The 14,314-nt window shown below is 48.7% G+C and overlaps 1 protein-coding gene across 1 annotated transcript; it reads left to right on the top strand.

Annotated features, from left to right (window-relative positions):
• Positions 1-1,002: 1,002 nt before the first annotated feature.
• Positions 1,003-14,306, top strand: TBC1D13 (TBC1 domain family member 13). The gene is made up of 12 exons (XM_064468856.1): positions 1,003-1,096; positions 1,217-1,290; positions 1,871-1,911; positions 2,404-2,465; positions 2,757-2,856; positions 4,991-5,073; positions 5,232-5,391; positions 6,208-6,415; positions 7,115-7,278; positions 8,762-8,922; positions 9,155-9,212; positions 9,922-14,306. The coding sequence occupies exons 1-12, from the start codon at positions 1,074-1,076 to the stop codon at positions 9,985-9,987; spliced, it is 1,200 nt and encodes a 399-aa protein (XP_064324926.1). The 5' UTR covers positions 1,003-1,073; the 3' UTR covers positions 9,988-14,306.
• Positions 14,307-14,314: the final 8 nt, after the last annotated feature.

Below are 14,314 nucleotides of genomic sequence, written 5' to 3'. Positions count from 1 at the left end.
ATGATGTCACGGCGCGGGTTAGAGCGCAAGGGCTCGTTTGGGCGGTGGCGCCCTCGCCTTATCCCGAAAAGCGGGGTCGTTCGCCTGGGGTGCGAAACGCTGAACCACGCACAGGGCGGAGGTGTTTTATTAAAGTAATTTTTGCGCAAAGGTGGGTGCTGGGGGGTAACTGCCCAAAGCCAGAGCCCCGCACCGAGACACTACGAGGTATTGATATGGTTAAATGTGTCAGTCACTGCTAAAATTCCCGCCCCCCCCAGCTAATAACTGGTTAATTTCTTTCTCACTTCACCTTAAAGGCACAGCTCGCTTTGAATTTACCACGCATGCTCAGAGAGTGAGGGGCTTATTTGATGGGGGGAGTTTCTAGCCTGTGGGTGTGACTTGTAGTCTTATAATGAGGACAGTTCACCTAAAGAACACTTGGTTTTAGTCCTTATCGACACCCCAATTAGTTGTTCTCCCTGACTATACAGTTTATCACCCAGCGCTCAGCATCCCCGTTCCCTTCTGCCAGTCTCTCAGCTCTCCTCAAGGATACAGTCGTAAAACAAGCGCTTCCCTCTCTCTCGGTTCCCTTCTCTGGCCGCCACACTCTGTTTTGCCGGGCTCACGTGGTTCTTTTTTATTACTTAGAAGAAAATTCCATTTCCTTCGAGCCATCCCTGGCGGGGCCTGTCCGCGCCGCCCCCTCCGAGGGCTCTTGCCTGCGGGGTTTCCCTTCAGGCGGGCGGGGCGGGCAGCTGCCGGTGCTTGCGGGGGGCCCAGCCCTGTCCCCGCAGCCCCCGGCGGGGCACGACCCGCAGTGGAGCCCGGGCCGGGCCCCGGGAGGGCGCTGTAGGCCCGGGGGGGGCGAGGGGCGGCGGGCGGGATCGGCCGGGCCGCCCTGAGGCGGCCGCGGGGGCGGGGCTACCGCCTTGAGGGCGGGGTTTTGGAGGGGCGGGTTTTGAGGGTGTGGTGGGGGCGTGGTTTGAGGGGTGTCGTGTCCCGCCACCTCCCCCCCCCCCCCCCGCGGGCAGGGTTTCCAGCCGGAGTGTTTAGGTGGCGCGCGGGGAAGGGGCGCAGGGGCCGCCATGTCGCGGCTGCACCAGAGCAGGTCGGTGCTGGGGCCCTTCCCCTGCCGGGGCTGTGGGCTCGGGGAAGGGGCTCTGCGGGGCCGGGGGGGTGCCGGTAACTAACGTTGTAACAGTCGCAGCTTCCCTTCCTCTCCCCTCAGGATCGCGGACTTCCAAGAGGTGCTGGGTGAACCCACGGTGGCCCTGGGCAAGCTCCGCGATCTCTGCTTCAGCGGTGAGTGGCCCGGGGAGGCGTGGGGAGCGGCCCCGGCCTGGGCAGGAGGGCGCTGGGCAGGGCCCTGACCCCACGGGGGTCCTGCCGGCGGTGGCCTGGGGCCGGCGCTGCCCCTGCAGAGCCTGAAGCCGTAGTTACGGGGTGTCAGGCCCGAGGGCTGAAAGCTACCGCGAAGGAATCCCCTCCTAGAGCTGTTGCGAAGCGGGGAGTGTTGGAAGCCCGAGGTTGTGTTTTCAAGCCCGAGCTCTGTCAGGCCGCAGCCAGTCCCCACCCGGCCTTTGAGCACAGCCACAAACTTCCAGGCGAACCTTTCCTTCCCTTTCACTGAGACGCTTGTGGGTTTCATTGCTTCTGCTGTGCCCTGTCCATCACGTGCACGGTCCCCAGCTTTCTGCTTCCAACGACTGCCGCAGGTTCCCTCCGTGGGAGGCACCGTGTATAACCCCTACAGCATCCCTGTGAAAAACTCTTGCCCCCGGGGAGGAAAAGTGCTGCCTTGCCTGTTTGTGTGGTGACGTTGGCAAACCGCGGCGAGGAGACTGGGGCTAACGTAGTTATTTCTCTGCCTGATGTTCCACAGGAATTCCCTTTGATGGTGGGCTGCGCTGCCTGTGCTGGAAGGTGGGTTTTGCTTGGGGTGCTTCTGTTTCTTGCGAGCGATGCTTTGGGTTGCTTAAGTATGCATAGTATTTTGGAGCACTTAAAATTGCAAGCAAAAATAACAATCCAGAGCTTAAAAGCCACTCAAAATCGACAGCAATCTGTGGAGATCAGCAGTGGCACAACTGCAGTTGCACTTACTGACACAGGACAGCCATCTCTTTGGATGATAGAAAGTGGCTGGCTGCTCTTTGCATGAGGACCGCTCTCAGTATTAAGCTAGGAGTGTATTTCAGTCAGGTTTGCTTTTGATCAATCCTACAAATAGGTCTGTGTTGAAAACCAGTCCCCGAAATATTCCTGACTGTTGCTTGGCGAAGGACTAGGCTTTCTGGAGAAAGCTCCTAGTATTTTCAGAGAGCCAGTTCTAGCCGCTGCATTTGGTTTGCTCATGTTACAGGTATAATAGCTCATTCTCCAAATGCTAATTGGTGTTATCTGTCTTCTGTACAGATACTTCTGAACTACCTCCCCTTAGAGAAAGCCTTATGGAGCTCTTTGCTGAAGAAACAGAGGTGAGGACACTGGTACTTGCTCATTTATTTCTAACGATATCTGCAGAGGAGAATAGTTCCTTAAATAATTAAGTACTTTCATAAAATGAATTGTTCTCATGTGGAATGCGCTGTTCTGTAGGCTGTCTTCTGGGTCTGGTGGATTGACCTCTTCAGCTGAACTCAACTGAAGAGAAAATCAAATGCCTCCTGGCTGAGCAGGGTGGTACAGAGATCTTTTTGAACTCAGTCTTGGTGCTTATGTTGACTTCTGCTTCTGCTTCATTGCAAATTCCCCTTTTCTTCCTTTAGGGATCTGTATTCCCAGTTCCTAAAGGAAATGATTATCCAGCCTGGGATCGCCAAAGCCAACCTGGGTGTTTCAAGGGAAGATGTGACCTTAGAAGATCATGTAAGTGCTGTTAAGCCTTTGTGCCGCAGAAAGTTCCCCAAAGCTGTAAAGTGTAATTCTGGAGTCTGGTGCCCTGGGATATGCTTGGCTCTGTTCTTAGACTTTGCCCTGCTAGCAGGAGGGACAGTTCCTAGGTACCAGCCTGGTGCTTGTGTCTTCGTAGCCTTCAGTGTGATTTATTGGCAAAGCACAAATAGTTCTGAAGAGAGCTCTTTTCATAGAGTCATAGAATCATTAAGGTTGGAAAAGACCCTTAAGATCATCGAGTCCAACCGCTAACCGATCACTGCCAAGTCCACCAAGTCCACTAAACCATATCCTCAAGCACCACGTCTACATGTCTTTTAAATACCTCCAGGGAAGGAGACTCAACTACTTCCCTGGGCAGCCTGTTCCAATGTTTGACAACCCTTTCGGTGAAGAAGTTTTTCCTAATATCCAATCCAAACCTCCCCTGATGCAGCTTGAGGCCATTTCCTCTTGTCCTATCCCTTGTTATTAGGGAGAAGAGTCCAACCCCTGCCTCGCTACAACCTCCTTTCAGGTAGATGTAGAGAGCAATAAGGTCTCCCCTCAGCCTCCTCTTCTCCAGACTAAACAACCCCAGCTCCCTCAGCCACCCCTCGTAAGACTTGTTCTCCAGACCCTTCACCAGCTTCATTGCCCTTCCCTGGACATGCTCCAGCACCTCAAGGGCCTTCTTGTAGCGAGGGGCCCAAACCTGAACACAGTACTCGAGGTGCAGCCTCACCAGTGCTGAGTACAGGGGCACCATCCCTGCCCTGCTCCTGCTGGCCACACTATTCCTGTACACGCCAGGATGCCCTTCATCTTCTTGGCCACCTGGGCACTGCTGGCTCATGCCCAGCCGGCTGTCAGCCAGCACCCCCAGGTCCTTTTCCTCCAGGCAGCTCTCCAGTCACTCCTCCCCAAGCCTGTAGCGTTGCATGGGGTTGTGGCTGAAGTGCAGGACCTGGCTATGTAAATCCCTTCTCCCCTCCTTTGGGGTTAGCTGCCCAGGCTACGGGTCTCCAAGGGAAAGGGAGAGGCTCACAAGAGGTACCTCTAGCAAAGAGATACTCTCCTGGGAAGTCAGGTCCATGGGTGGACTCAGAGCAGGCTACTCTGAACAGAGTATATAAAAGTGGCCAGAGAGTCAGGGTGGACTATGGCATGGAAGGCAAGAAACTCACTGATTTCTAGTTCTGCTGCTGGCTTCTTTTTTTTTTTTTTTTTTTTTAATTTACTATTTCCTGCATTCCTTGGCTTTTTCCTTCTCTAAAAGTGTTGTTAGGAGTGTATGTGTTGGAGGAGGGAAGGAAGTAACTAATAAGAAGAGGCTGTAAAATGATACAACTGCTTCCATGACTTGTCCTGAACATTAACTTCTTTTCTAGCGTACAACATCTGTGCTGCTGTGGTCCCTGGAGGCCTTGGTGCTGTAAAATTGGCATGTTTGTAACATTCCACACACTGGCAGGATACAGTGATCTTTGAATCTCTTGGAATGTTACCCCCACACCCCCCTTTTCTTCTCTTGGTTAGTTGTTAACTTTGCATGGATTCTTGATCTGGAGAGAGGGAAGTTTGTGTGGAGGAGTAGTTAAGTCTGTCATATTGGAAAACTGGTCAGATACAGGATAGGCTGTTCACGTTAACGTGTATTTCCTTTTTCTGAGCACAGTCGGGGCACTTAATCAACCTTCTCAGAGCTGAGATGGGGGGGAAGCTTGTAACTAATAACCACAGTGCCTAAGTACTGCATGGGTGGGTAACTCTTACCCTAAGTACAAAGGCTGTCTCTGTTGTACAGGTTGGAACTTCAACAAGGCATCTTGTTGACATGGGACAGGATAGCTGATTTGGGAACAAAGTCATTAAGAGGCAGGTGAAAAGGGATTAGAAATGTTGGCTTCTGCCTCTCTAGGCAAACCTGTGCGCTCACTCATTTCACAAGCTCTGATCTGCTTCCTGCTCACTGTGCGAAGAAACAGCACTAAACAGCTAGTGAGAAAAAATGAAACCTGATGTGCTAGGAGTGCGCTGGTACTAGATGTGTATACAATGTGTATATACTGAGGATTTTGATACATGTGAAACATGCTTGTTCTGTTTCTGTTTTTTATTTCTTTAGCCCCTCAATCCAAACCCAGACAGTCGATGGAATACTTACTTCAAGGATAATGAAGTGCTTCTCCAGATAGACAAAGATGTCAGGTGTGTGAGGCATAATGACTCAGGCTTCTGAACCTGGGTGGTTTGGTTAACACTTTGTACTTTGAAAACAAAGTTTAATATTAAACTGAGCCTTCCATTCAACATGGGGCATGTACTTCCTTCTTCTTATGCCTGATTTCCTTCTGCATCCATCCTAGGAGGCTGTATCCTGACATGGCATTCTTCCAGCGCCCAACAGAATACCCCTGCCTTTTAATCCTGGATCCCCAAAATGAGTTTGAGACGCTGCGCAAGCGGGTGGAGCAGACCACACTCAAGTCGCAGACGGTGGCACGAAACCGCAGTGGGGTTACAAATGTGAGATCTATGTGGGGGCTGTCTATGGGAAAAGGCATCTCAGCTGATACGGAGAAGGGTGTTTCTTGGGCTTTTTCCTGTTCATCTCTCTGCAGTTGAATTAAGCAAATGCCCTGGCAGGTACTGTGTATTCTGTTGGCTAGGCAGCTTTGTAGAACCAGTTGACATGCCTGACAGTTAGTAGGGAATTACAGGTGTGTTTGATTTTAAGTATTATTTTCTCCTGACTTCTGGTGAAAGCTGGAGTTGCAGGAAGATGTGAGTATTTTGTGCTTGACATGTGCCTTTCTGTATGGGAACACAACACTGAAGGGTTGATTTATTGAAGTTGAATTTAAATAGGCTTCCAGAACTGGATCTCATAAACCTGCAATTAGGAAAAGAGCTGGGTGTTTGCTGAAATGTGTGTTGCCTCTTTCCTCTGTCATGAGTGTTACAGTACAAGTGCCACACGCTGTTGGGGAAGGTGGCTTGCTACCACAACAGATCTATACTTTTCCTCACACTACTAATGAAGAAGTGGAACTGCTGTGGTTTCGTACTGCTCAGGATCAGGTGGTGCAGTGATTCAGGGGAACTGTCGGTTATTACAGACTGCTTTGGTCTTCAGGGGTTAGCCACTACTAGGACTTCAGTACCTTTGCGCTTCCATAGTTAAGTAACTTTTATGTTTATGTGAACACCTGCCTGCTTGGTATAAGCTGCCCAAGTTTTTTGGGGGGCTTTATGTATTAAAAGCCAGGCTTGTCATGTGTACAAAACTATCTATGCCAGTTGGTTATTCTGAATCAGCCCTAGTCTTGCCTTGCTTTTCAGGTCAGCTCCCCTCTTAAAACGACTTCTAATTCTCTGAGTGAGTATGAAGTTCTGCCCAATGGCTGTGAAGCTCACTGGGAAGTGGTGGAGCGAATCCTGTTCATCTACGCCAAGCTGAACCCTGGGATAGCGTACGTTCAGGGGATGAATGAAATTGTGGGGCCTCTTTACTACACCTTTGCTACAGATCCTAACAGCGAATGGAAAGGTGAGGGACTCTATTGGCTGCTCAGTAAAGGCTGTCATGCTGCATGCTCTCTGCATAAAGAACTGTTTTGGGAATGAGGCTCTCTTTAAACAACTCTGTTTTGACTGACCGGGGCCAAAAAGCAAATACAGCAGGAGATGAGGAATTTTGGGGAACACAGAAGACTGATAGAAACTGAATGGGCTGTGAGTGGTGAGGACATGGGAAGTGAGGATTTTTTGGGGGGTTTTGTTTCTTTTGCATGGATCTAAGTTGCACTTCTTGAAATGTAAAATCCTTTTAGAAGCTCTTGTTTGCTCGTGTCATCTATACCTGGTAAGAAAAGAACGGAATGGGAGTACTTTGCCAGTTGCTTCTACTTCATGGGAGCTCTGTGGGCGTGTGCTGATGGTGGGGAGAGTAGATGGGGTTCCTGGGTGTAGATAAGTGGTTTGTGACCCGATGTCATGAAGACCTAGTGTCACATACAGGGGCTGTATTTGCAGTGGCTCTGTAGACATTTCTAGTTTCAAAAAAAAAAAAAAGAAGTACCTAGTCTTGTCCCAAACCAAGCAAGCCAAGATCCTGTGGGATCCACTGCTTGAATCCAGTACAGCAACCAGGTTAATGGAGCAAGAACAGTTCTAAGTCTGTGTGCCTCTGTCAGTGATGCATCCTCTCTTCACGCATCATTTTTAAAAAACTTTTTCCCCCCCCCAGAACATGCGGAAGCAGACACATTTTTCTGCTTTACCAATCTAATGGCTGAAATTCGGGACAACTTCATTAAGAGCCTGGATGATTCTCAGTGTGGTATTACCTACAAAATGGAGAAGGTCTACTCTACCCTGAAGGAAAAAGATGTGGAGCTGTATTTGAAACTGGTGAGGAGCTAGGTGTTTCTCTGAGTCTCTGCTGGAATGCAAGCAGCGAAGCTTAATACCGCATTTAAATGTCAACTGATTTTGTTAACCTGTTACTGTGTTTGAATAGGAAGGTTGAAAGAGTGTCGGAACGGCTTTGCTTATAGTGCATAGAGGCTCTCTTATCTATGAGCTGAAACAACTTCTCCTTGGAGTAAGCCTAGAGCAAGCTGACACAGCAAGGCCTGCCTTGCCTGACTGTGAAAGCAAACAGTAGTTGTGGCAAAGCTGCCAGCTGTGAGTCTGAAGAGACTTGGCCATGATCCCTAGTCACCTGAGTTGAGGCCTAACTGGAGCTGCAGTCGTTACTCTCTGCTAGTCATCAGGCGAAACATGAGGTTTGCTGTAGAGTTCCTTGGAATTTGAGGTTACAGAAGTTGTGTCACTGTCTCTAAGAACAGAACAAAAACCAGCCCCCACTGTGCACACGCTTCTGTTGCCACTGGCTGCCCTGGCAGCACTAACTTAAACTGCATGGAGATCATTCCCAAAGTAAATGGAAATCCAGCAAGCTGGACCATATCACCCACCTAATTCTATCATTCCCCTTCATCCAAGGGTCTTTGAGTGCCTTGGGTTGATGTGGGTTTTGTAGAACATGTAGGGGACAGCTTTTCTTGAAAACATCTTCAGGTCTTAGAGCCCATTTGGTGTGAAAGTCCAAGGAGAATTTGGAAGGGAAAGCTGTTTTTCTTTTTCCAACCTTCAGCAAATCACACTGAGATTGTTTCTGTGTTTAGAAAAATCAGGATATATTTCTTCTATAACCCAAAAGATGGTTTGTCAGAACAGTGACATGACCCACAGTGTTGGCTGGTGACTGATTCAGTGGGGAGAAAAGAAACTGCTTACTGTTCGGCTGGCAGGAAGTGGTCTTGGCCAGGCAGCAGCTGGTCCTTAAGAACATCAGCAGGATCCTGAACTTGTGTGAAAACAAGAAAACTTCGGGCTAGAAGGGCTTACAGTATGGTTTACTGACCATCAGCTTCTTTTTGTGAATAGTAAACCTTTTGATAAATACAGGGCTTCTGGAAAGGAGAGGAAATCCTGACCAAACAGTGCCTCTGCTGGAGGGGGGAGGGCTGCGGCTTTGCAGATAAAATGCTGTTCAGATGGGAACTTTAAAATTACTTGGCAAGTTTAACGGAACTAACACAAATAGTGCCTTTAGGAAGATAAGCTTCCTTTACTCCATGTTGTAGACAGAGGAGCATTTTCTGGCTTGTCGGTAGACATGGAACATGGCTGCACTGAAAATCTCTCTCAATCTAGCTTGAATGTGAGAGTTTTTATAGGAGGCAGTGGGTTTGCTGATGCAGTAGGAGTTGGCAGCTTAGAGCTGTATCGGGGTGGAGGTGGGGATGGAAGCATGGGGTGCATCTCTTATTTGTAGGGAACTGGCTGAGAGCATGTATTCATTCTTTGCGTGGTGCATGTCTAACAGCAAGAACAGAACATCAAACCCCAGTTCTTTGCCTTCCGCTGGCTGACGCTGCTCTTGTCCCAAGAGTTCCTGCTGCCAGACGTCATCCGCATCTGGGACTCCCTCTTTGCTGATGATAAGCGCTTTGATTTTCTTCTGCTCGTCTGCTGTGCCATGTTGACGTAAGTACATAGGTAGCCTTCCTGCTCTTGTCTTTCCCTCTGTTACCTAAATCTGTGGACCCAAGAGCCTTCTGTAGGCATGTGTTAAGCCATCTGGTGAATAGGTTATAGTCACTTGTTACAATGGTAGCAAAAGGGTTTTCAAAAGCCTCTGTAAGGGCACAAGTGTGGTCTGTTTTTAAAGTTCCTCTATAAAGAGTCAAAAGTAGCTGGAACAATTTCCGTCTTTCAGACTAATTCGGGATCAGTTGCTGGAAGGAGACTTCACTCTGAACATGAGGCTGCTACAGGTAAGGATTAAATATAGTGGGCATAGGGAGCAGTTTGAAGAGTCTTGAAATAGTACCATGAGAGAGGGTGATGGTATGAGGGAGGGTATGCCTGGCTGAAGAGAAATACCAGATTTCTGATGTTTGCATGCAGAAAAATCTTAAGGAATCCTACAGCTTGCTCATTACTGGAAGTGTGAGTCTTTTGCTTGTGCACCCATTCCAGCCTACAGAGAAATTGTCATGGAATGGAGGTTTTTAACTTCTTTTGGTCTGAAAAAAATTGAGTATTTCCCAGGAACGATGTGAAACCCTATGTAACAGTGTTAAATTTATTGTCCAGGGGCTTTTATTTAGTTGTGAGATCTGTGAGAGCCCAAGGTTGAAAATGCCTGAATTGAACAGCAGGGTATCTCTGATTCTGCCAGTTCCTGCTTTGGGCTGTGCAAGGTACTGACTCTGATAAGGCTTTTGGCACAAAGACAGCGCTTGTAGCCAGCCAGCTTACTGTATCCTTGGAGGACAAATTAAAAAGAACTTTCTTGAAGGGTATTGAGGCTTGATCAGTTACAAAACAGGAAACTGTTAGCTGTTAGGGGAGTAACTGAACGTGGGTGTATGTTATAATAGGCCAAGAATGCTGTTGTCAAGGTTTGCCGTGTTTTGAGTGAAACAATGTGTACATGAAATGCTAGATAGTCACTTATATCACTTTGTTTCTTTGACATAGGATTATCCTATCTCTGATGTTCACCTGATTTTGAAGAAGGCAAAGGAACTTCAAGATTCCAAATAGTCCATGAGCCTAACAAAAGGTGTCAGAGGAACTGTATGGCAGCAGATCCCAGGAGATGCCCCTGTGCAGTGTGGCGCATTAAAGCTCCTAGTGGTCTCTGCAGGACTTCAGGTTTCGTGTGTGGGCTACCATCCACCTTGAAGACTTCCTTCTACTCTATTTATTAGCTCAAGGACTGATTACTTCCCCATCTACTTGGGTCCTGCACTCCAGATTTTTTTCAAATCTCAAATGCCTCTATGCTGCCAAAGGCAGTTCTTTGTATCTTTTTTAAATGACTTTAAGTTTGGGGAGAAAGAAACCATCTGTCTGCATATCCCTGAAGGGAGGGGCTCCTGTATCATGGAAGTAACACAGGGAGTAACTTCTGATGGAGAAAGGAAAGGCTGAGACCAGTGGATTTTGGTGGGTGAGTATAGAAGGATCTTCCTCCCATGAATGGAATGTATCCCAATGAAGTCATGCATCCTGCCATTCAAGCAGCTTCTGGATGCTTCTCCCTCGTGTCTGCACTTGGCCACCCCTGGGGTGTGCAGTGAAGATGAATACATCAGTTTCTGGTGATTGTAATCTGATATCCAGCAGTTTGGACCCCTTTCCCTGGGAAAAGACTTTGAGAAGCTGAGATGGGAAGACATGATTACAACTGGTGGCTTTGTGACCTGAAACTGCCTGAATCCAGAATCGCCTTATCAACAAGGTCTCCTTGAAAGCAAGTCTCTGGTGGTTTTAATCAATGAGTGAAATGTAGTTTGAAGTCAAGCCTTACTCTGCACAGCCTTAGAGCAGGAGCCTGTTGCTGCAGGGAGACCTCAAGCTGCTTTCCTGGCTCTGAACTGGAGCATGTTGGCTACAATCATTATTCTGAAATTCAAGAAATGGGCATCTGGTCATGTGCAATGAAGACAGCCATATTCAGGGGCTTATACAGGCATGGCTCTGGGGTTTTCTGCCTCAGTGGCTTGCATAATATTACCCTGCATAAGCTCTGGTCACGGTAACCTTGATACTGTCTCACAGTACTTCTTGTCAGGAAGAGACAAGGTACAGGTCCGACCTACAATTAAGAGTCTTTTCTGGTGTAATCTGGTGGGGCTGATCCACTTTTCTGTGTACCGGTCCTGTTGGAGTCACAGTCCTGAGTTGGACACTTGTCTTCCTGAGAGGGGAACTGCTGCATTTCAAATGCAATGGAGCAGGCTCAGGTGAACATCGACTAAGACAAACTACAGAGACAACTGCTAACCTGCCAGCAGTGTCAAGCTGATCAGAAACTGTAATCCTCAGACAGAGAAACTGCCAGCACCCAGGTGCTTGGGTTGTGCAGGAGATCTTGAGTGAACACTAATCCAGAGTGCTTTTCCCTTTTCTTTCTGTGTTGTGCTGGCTCACCTCTGCGTAGCTGTTTGACACTGCAGTTTTTGGTATTTATGGGTATTGACTTGTTAAAGGTCAGTCGTCTTTCTAAGATCTGCTTAAGCTGCTGATGCCCTAGAATTGCCCTAGCAGGAGGGTTGTCAGCCTTCAGCTTTTTTGCTAGTGTTATTTCCTTCACTGAAGGCCAGTTCTTTACAGGCTGCTGTAACTCACCAGGGTGGGTGGGGAGACCGGAGGACAGGTTGGTGCACGCATCTGTGTTCTTATTGGCAATCCCAAGCAATCTCTCTGCCTCTTCAGAAGATGTTCAGGTGTCACTGATGCAGCCAGGTGTTGCTGCTGTGGTGCAGCAAGAGCAGCTGAAGACTTAAAGCAATCTGTAATTAATACCTGTGGCTAACAGTATCCCTCTCTACTGTAGTCCTTTCTAGAGGGTAGAGTTTTCCTCCAAGAAATACAGAACTGCTAGACCAGGACAGCTGTGTGATGAAGCATCCTATCTGCTCTAACCACTGGATGGATGTTCTTCCTGCCTTGTATTGCTGAGCTATTCCAGGTGGTCTCATGGTCTCAGCTCTTGGGTACCCTGCCCTAGAGAGACCAGTAGTCAGACCTCATGGCCAAACAGCTAGCTGGTAGGCACATATGTAGAACGGGAGGGTTGAACTCTTGGGAGAATTGGACCTCCTCCAAACACTTTTGCCTCAGAACTGCTCTAAATACTGCTGTAGCTCTCTTACATTCCATGTACAAGTTCTGCCTGCACCTCTCCAAATACCTGGGCTGTCCATTTCAGGTCCCCCTGGCAAGTGCAGAGTTCCTTTATGCTGTGTTTTCTCACTGCTAACAGGAGCATCCATGAGGGTTCCTGCTCTGAATAGCCAGAAGTCTCCTTAAAATAATCCGAGAAGGCAGCAGGCAGATCGGGATTAAAGCATTACTTGTAGATGAACTTCTGCTTGTTTTCAGAGTAGTGTTTGGGCCCTGAGGTTGACCTCCAGCACCTGGCTCAGAGCTGGGCATTGCCACTGCAGGTCTGTAGCATTACAAACCCTTGAGGAAGGCACCGCAGAGGTGGCTGCTGAAGTAGCAGTGCAGGTGGCTCTCTGGGTACAGGTGTCATGCTGTCTCCTCCCTTCTGAGGTGCTGAAGGATTTACATTGTGCTGTCTTCTCTTTAGGGGTGATGGTGATTTCTTTCAGAAGGAGTCTGCAGTGGTTTAATGGGATGCAGTGAGAGCTTGGCTGATGGAAAGGATTCCTGGGATAAATTCTCTAGCCTTATCCAGACTATGGCTGCTAAACTGATGGAGTTCTTCTCTGGGGAAAACTTGTGACAACATTGATACACCCAGACAGGCTGGTTCCTACATGAAAAGCTGTTTTATGTCCCTCCTTTTCCCCTCCTGTGTGGTAGGACTTCTGTCCTGCTGTTGAAAAGGGCTGTTGAAAGGAGCTGTATTTTTCAATGACTTGGGTCATCCAGTTCTTTATTCCAAAACTTTCTACTTTCTGTAAGAGCAAAACCAGATTTTCTGAGGGGAGAAAAGAAAGCCTTGTTACCAGCTTTTGAATCTCCTCGTAAGTTTCCTTGGCTTCATTCCTCAAAGGCTTTTGGTGACTGTTGTTGTTGTTGTTGTTGAGGTCAGATGGTATTTAATTAGCGGTTCCTTGCTTGTGTGCCCAAGTAACAACTGCTCCACCCTTGAGATGGTTCAACCTCTGATTTCTTTCAATCCTAGTCTCCTGCAGGAGCAGCAAGGTTGGCTGAAGCGGCAGTTCTTTGGGTTGGGAGGTGCCTGTCTGGGGTACCTTGGGGACCCCAGGGTCACAGGGGCCTAAGCAGAGGATGTTTAAATAGTTCTTACAACGCATTCCTCACAGGCAGGATTATGGCCAGGCAGGGGAGGGGGGACCCATCTTCAACTGGGAGGAGCAAGAGAACACGCTGGATGTGGGGAGAGATGAGCCCTTCCTGGGAGGAGGAGGTCTGCTTTACCTGCACCTCGCTGTAATTCAGGCTTTAGGAAATTGTGGCTTTGCCGGTGAGGTAGAAGCAACAGGATACTAGAGATCAAGTTGTTGATGGTGGTCACTCAGAACACTGATTTTGAGTTTGAATTTTGTGACCTAACCTAGAATTATTCGCACTTTGCCAGTGGAATGAAGGCCAGAAGTTGTTTTGGGGTGTTCGGGAAAGCAGAGGCTGTTTTCCCTTAATGAGTGTCAGCAACTCTTTTAGCCATTTGGAGCACTTTTGTAAAATGCCCTTTCCCTGAAAGAGAGGAACAAATAACGCAGGTTTTTGGTTGTTTTTTTTGTTTTACCTTGTCTGGAAGGAATTGCCACAACAGGTATAGAGAACACTTAATCACTCTAAAACTTCTTTTATGCTTCTTTTAAACACTATTTTTATAACACTCCCTTTAACTAAACGAGTGGCTTTGTGCAAACGTCTCCTGGTGATGTGACTCGCGTTGAGCTCGGAGTTGATGCTGCTACAGGCGGTAACTACAGTATTTCTAAATGCCGCCTGTGATAGCGACCGAGCAGCAGCAGTGAAGCCGTGGCAGGCAGAGCCCTGGAGCGCCCCGCGGGGTTGCGAGTGTAAGCTAGCCAGCCTTCATCGCCGCCTCCTCTTCGGCAAGATGGTTTTGCTTTAAACCAGCCCGCGGGGGGGGGAGCCGGTGCCTTTCCTCGGGCAAAATGCGGGAAAGGTAATGCTGCAACGGCGGGCGCTCTCGGGGCGGGCGGGTGCGTGGGAGAAGCGACACCCGCGGGTGGGCCCGGCCTCTCCGGCCGGGGGGTCCCGCGGGTGCCCCCGCTGTGTTCCCCCCGCCGCTCTTTATTTTTGTACTTTCTCCCTCGAGCCCTTCTCGTGGCCTCCGGGACTCCCGTTTAACGCTGTCCTCTCGTTTGTCCTAATAAAATGGTTTCTTTGCACACCGGTG

This window comes from Phalacrocorax carbo, chromosome 18 (assembly GCF_963921805.1).
Source record: "Phalacrocorax carbo chromosome 18, bPhaCar2.1, whole genome shotgun sequence".
NCBI classification, from domain to species: domain Eukaryota; kingdom Metazoa; phylum Chordata; class Aves; order Suliformes; family Phalacrocoracidae; genus Phalacrocorax; species Phalacrocorax carbo.
This window is presented reverse-complemented; position numbering and strand designations above follow the sequence as displayed.

What these genes read in the sequence shown, in the direction of transcription:
- TBC1D13 (XM_064468856.1), top strand. Translation starts at nt 1,074, where the DNA reads ATGTCGCGGCTGCACCAGAGCAG. An exon ending in TCCTAACAGCGAATGGAAAG is followed by an intron (nt 6,416 to 7,114) that starts GTGAGGGACTCT and finishes TCCCCCCCCCAG; the next exon opens with AACATGCGGAAGCAGACACA. An exon ending in GTCTGCTGTGCCATGTTGAC is followed by an intron (nt 8,923 to 9,154) that starts GTAAGTACATAG and finishes TCCGTCTTTCAG; the next exon opens with ACTAATTCGGGATCAGTTGC.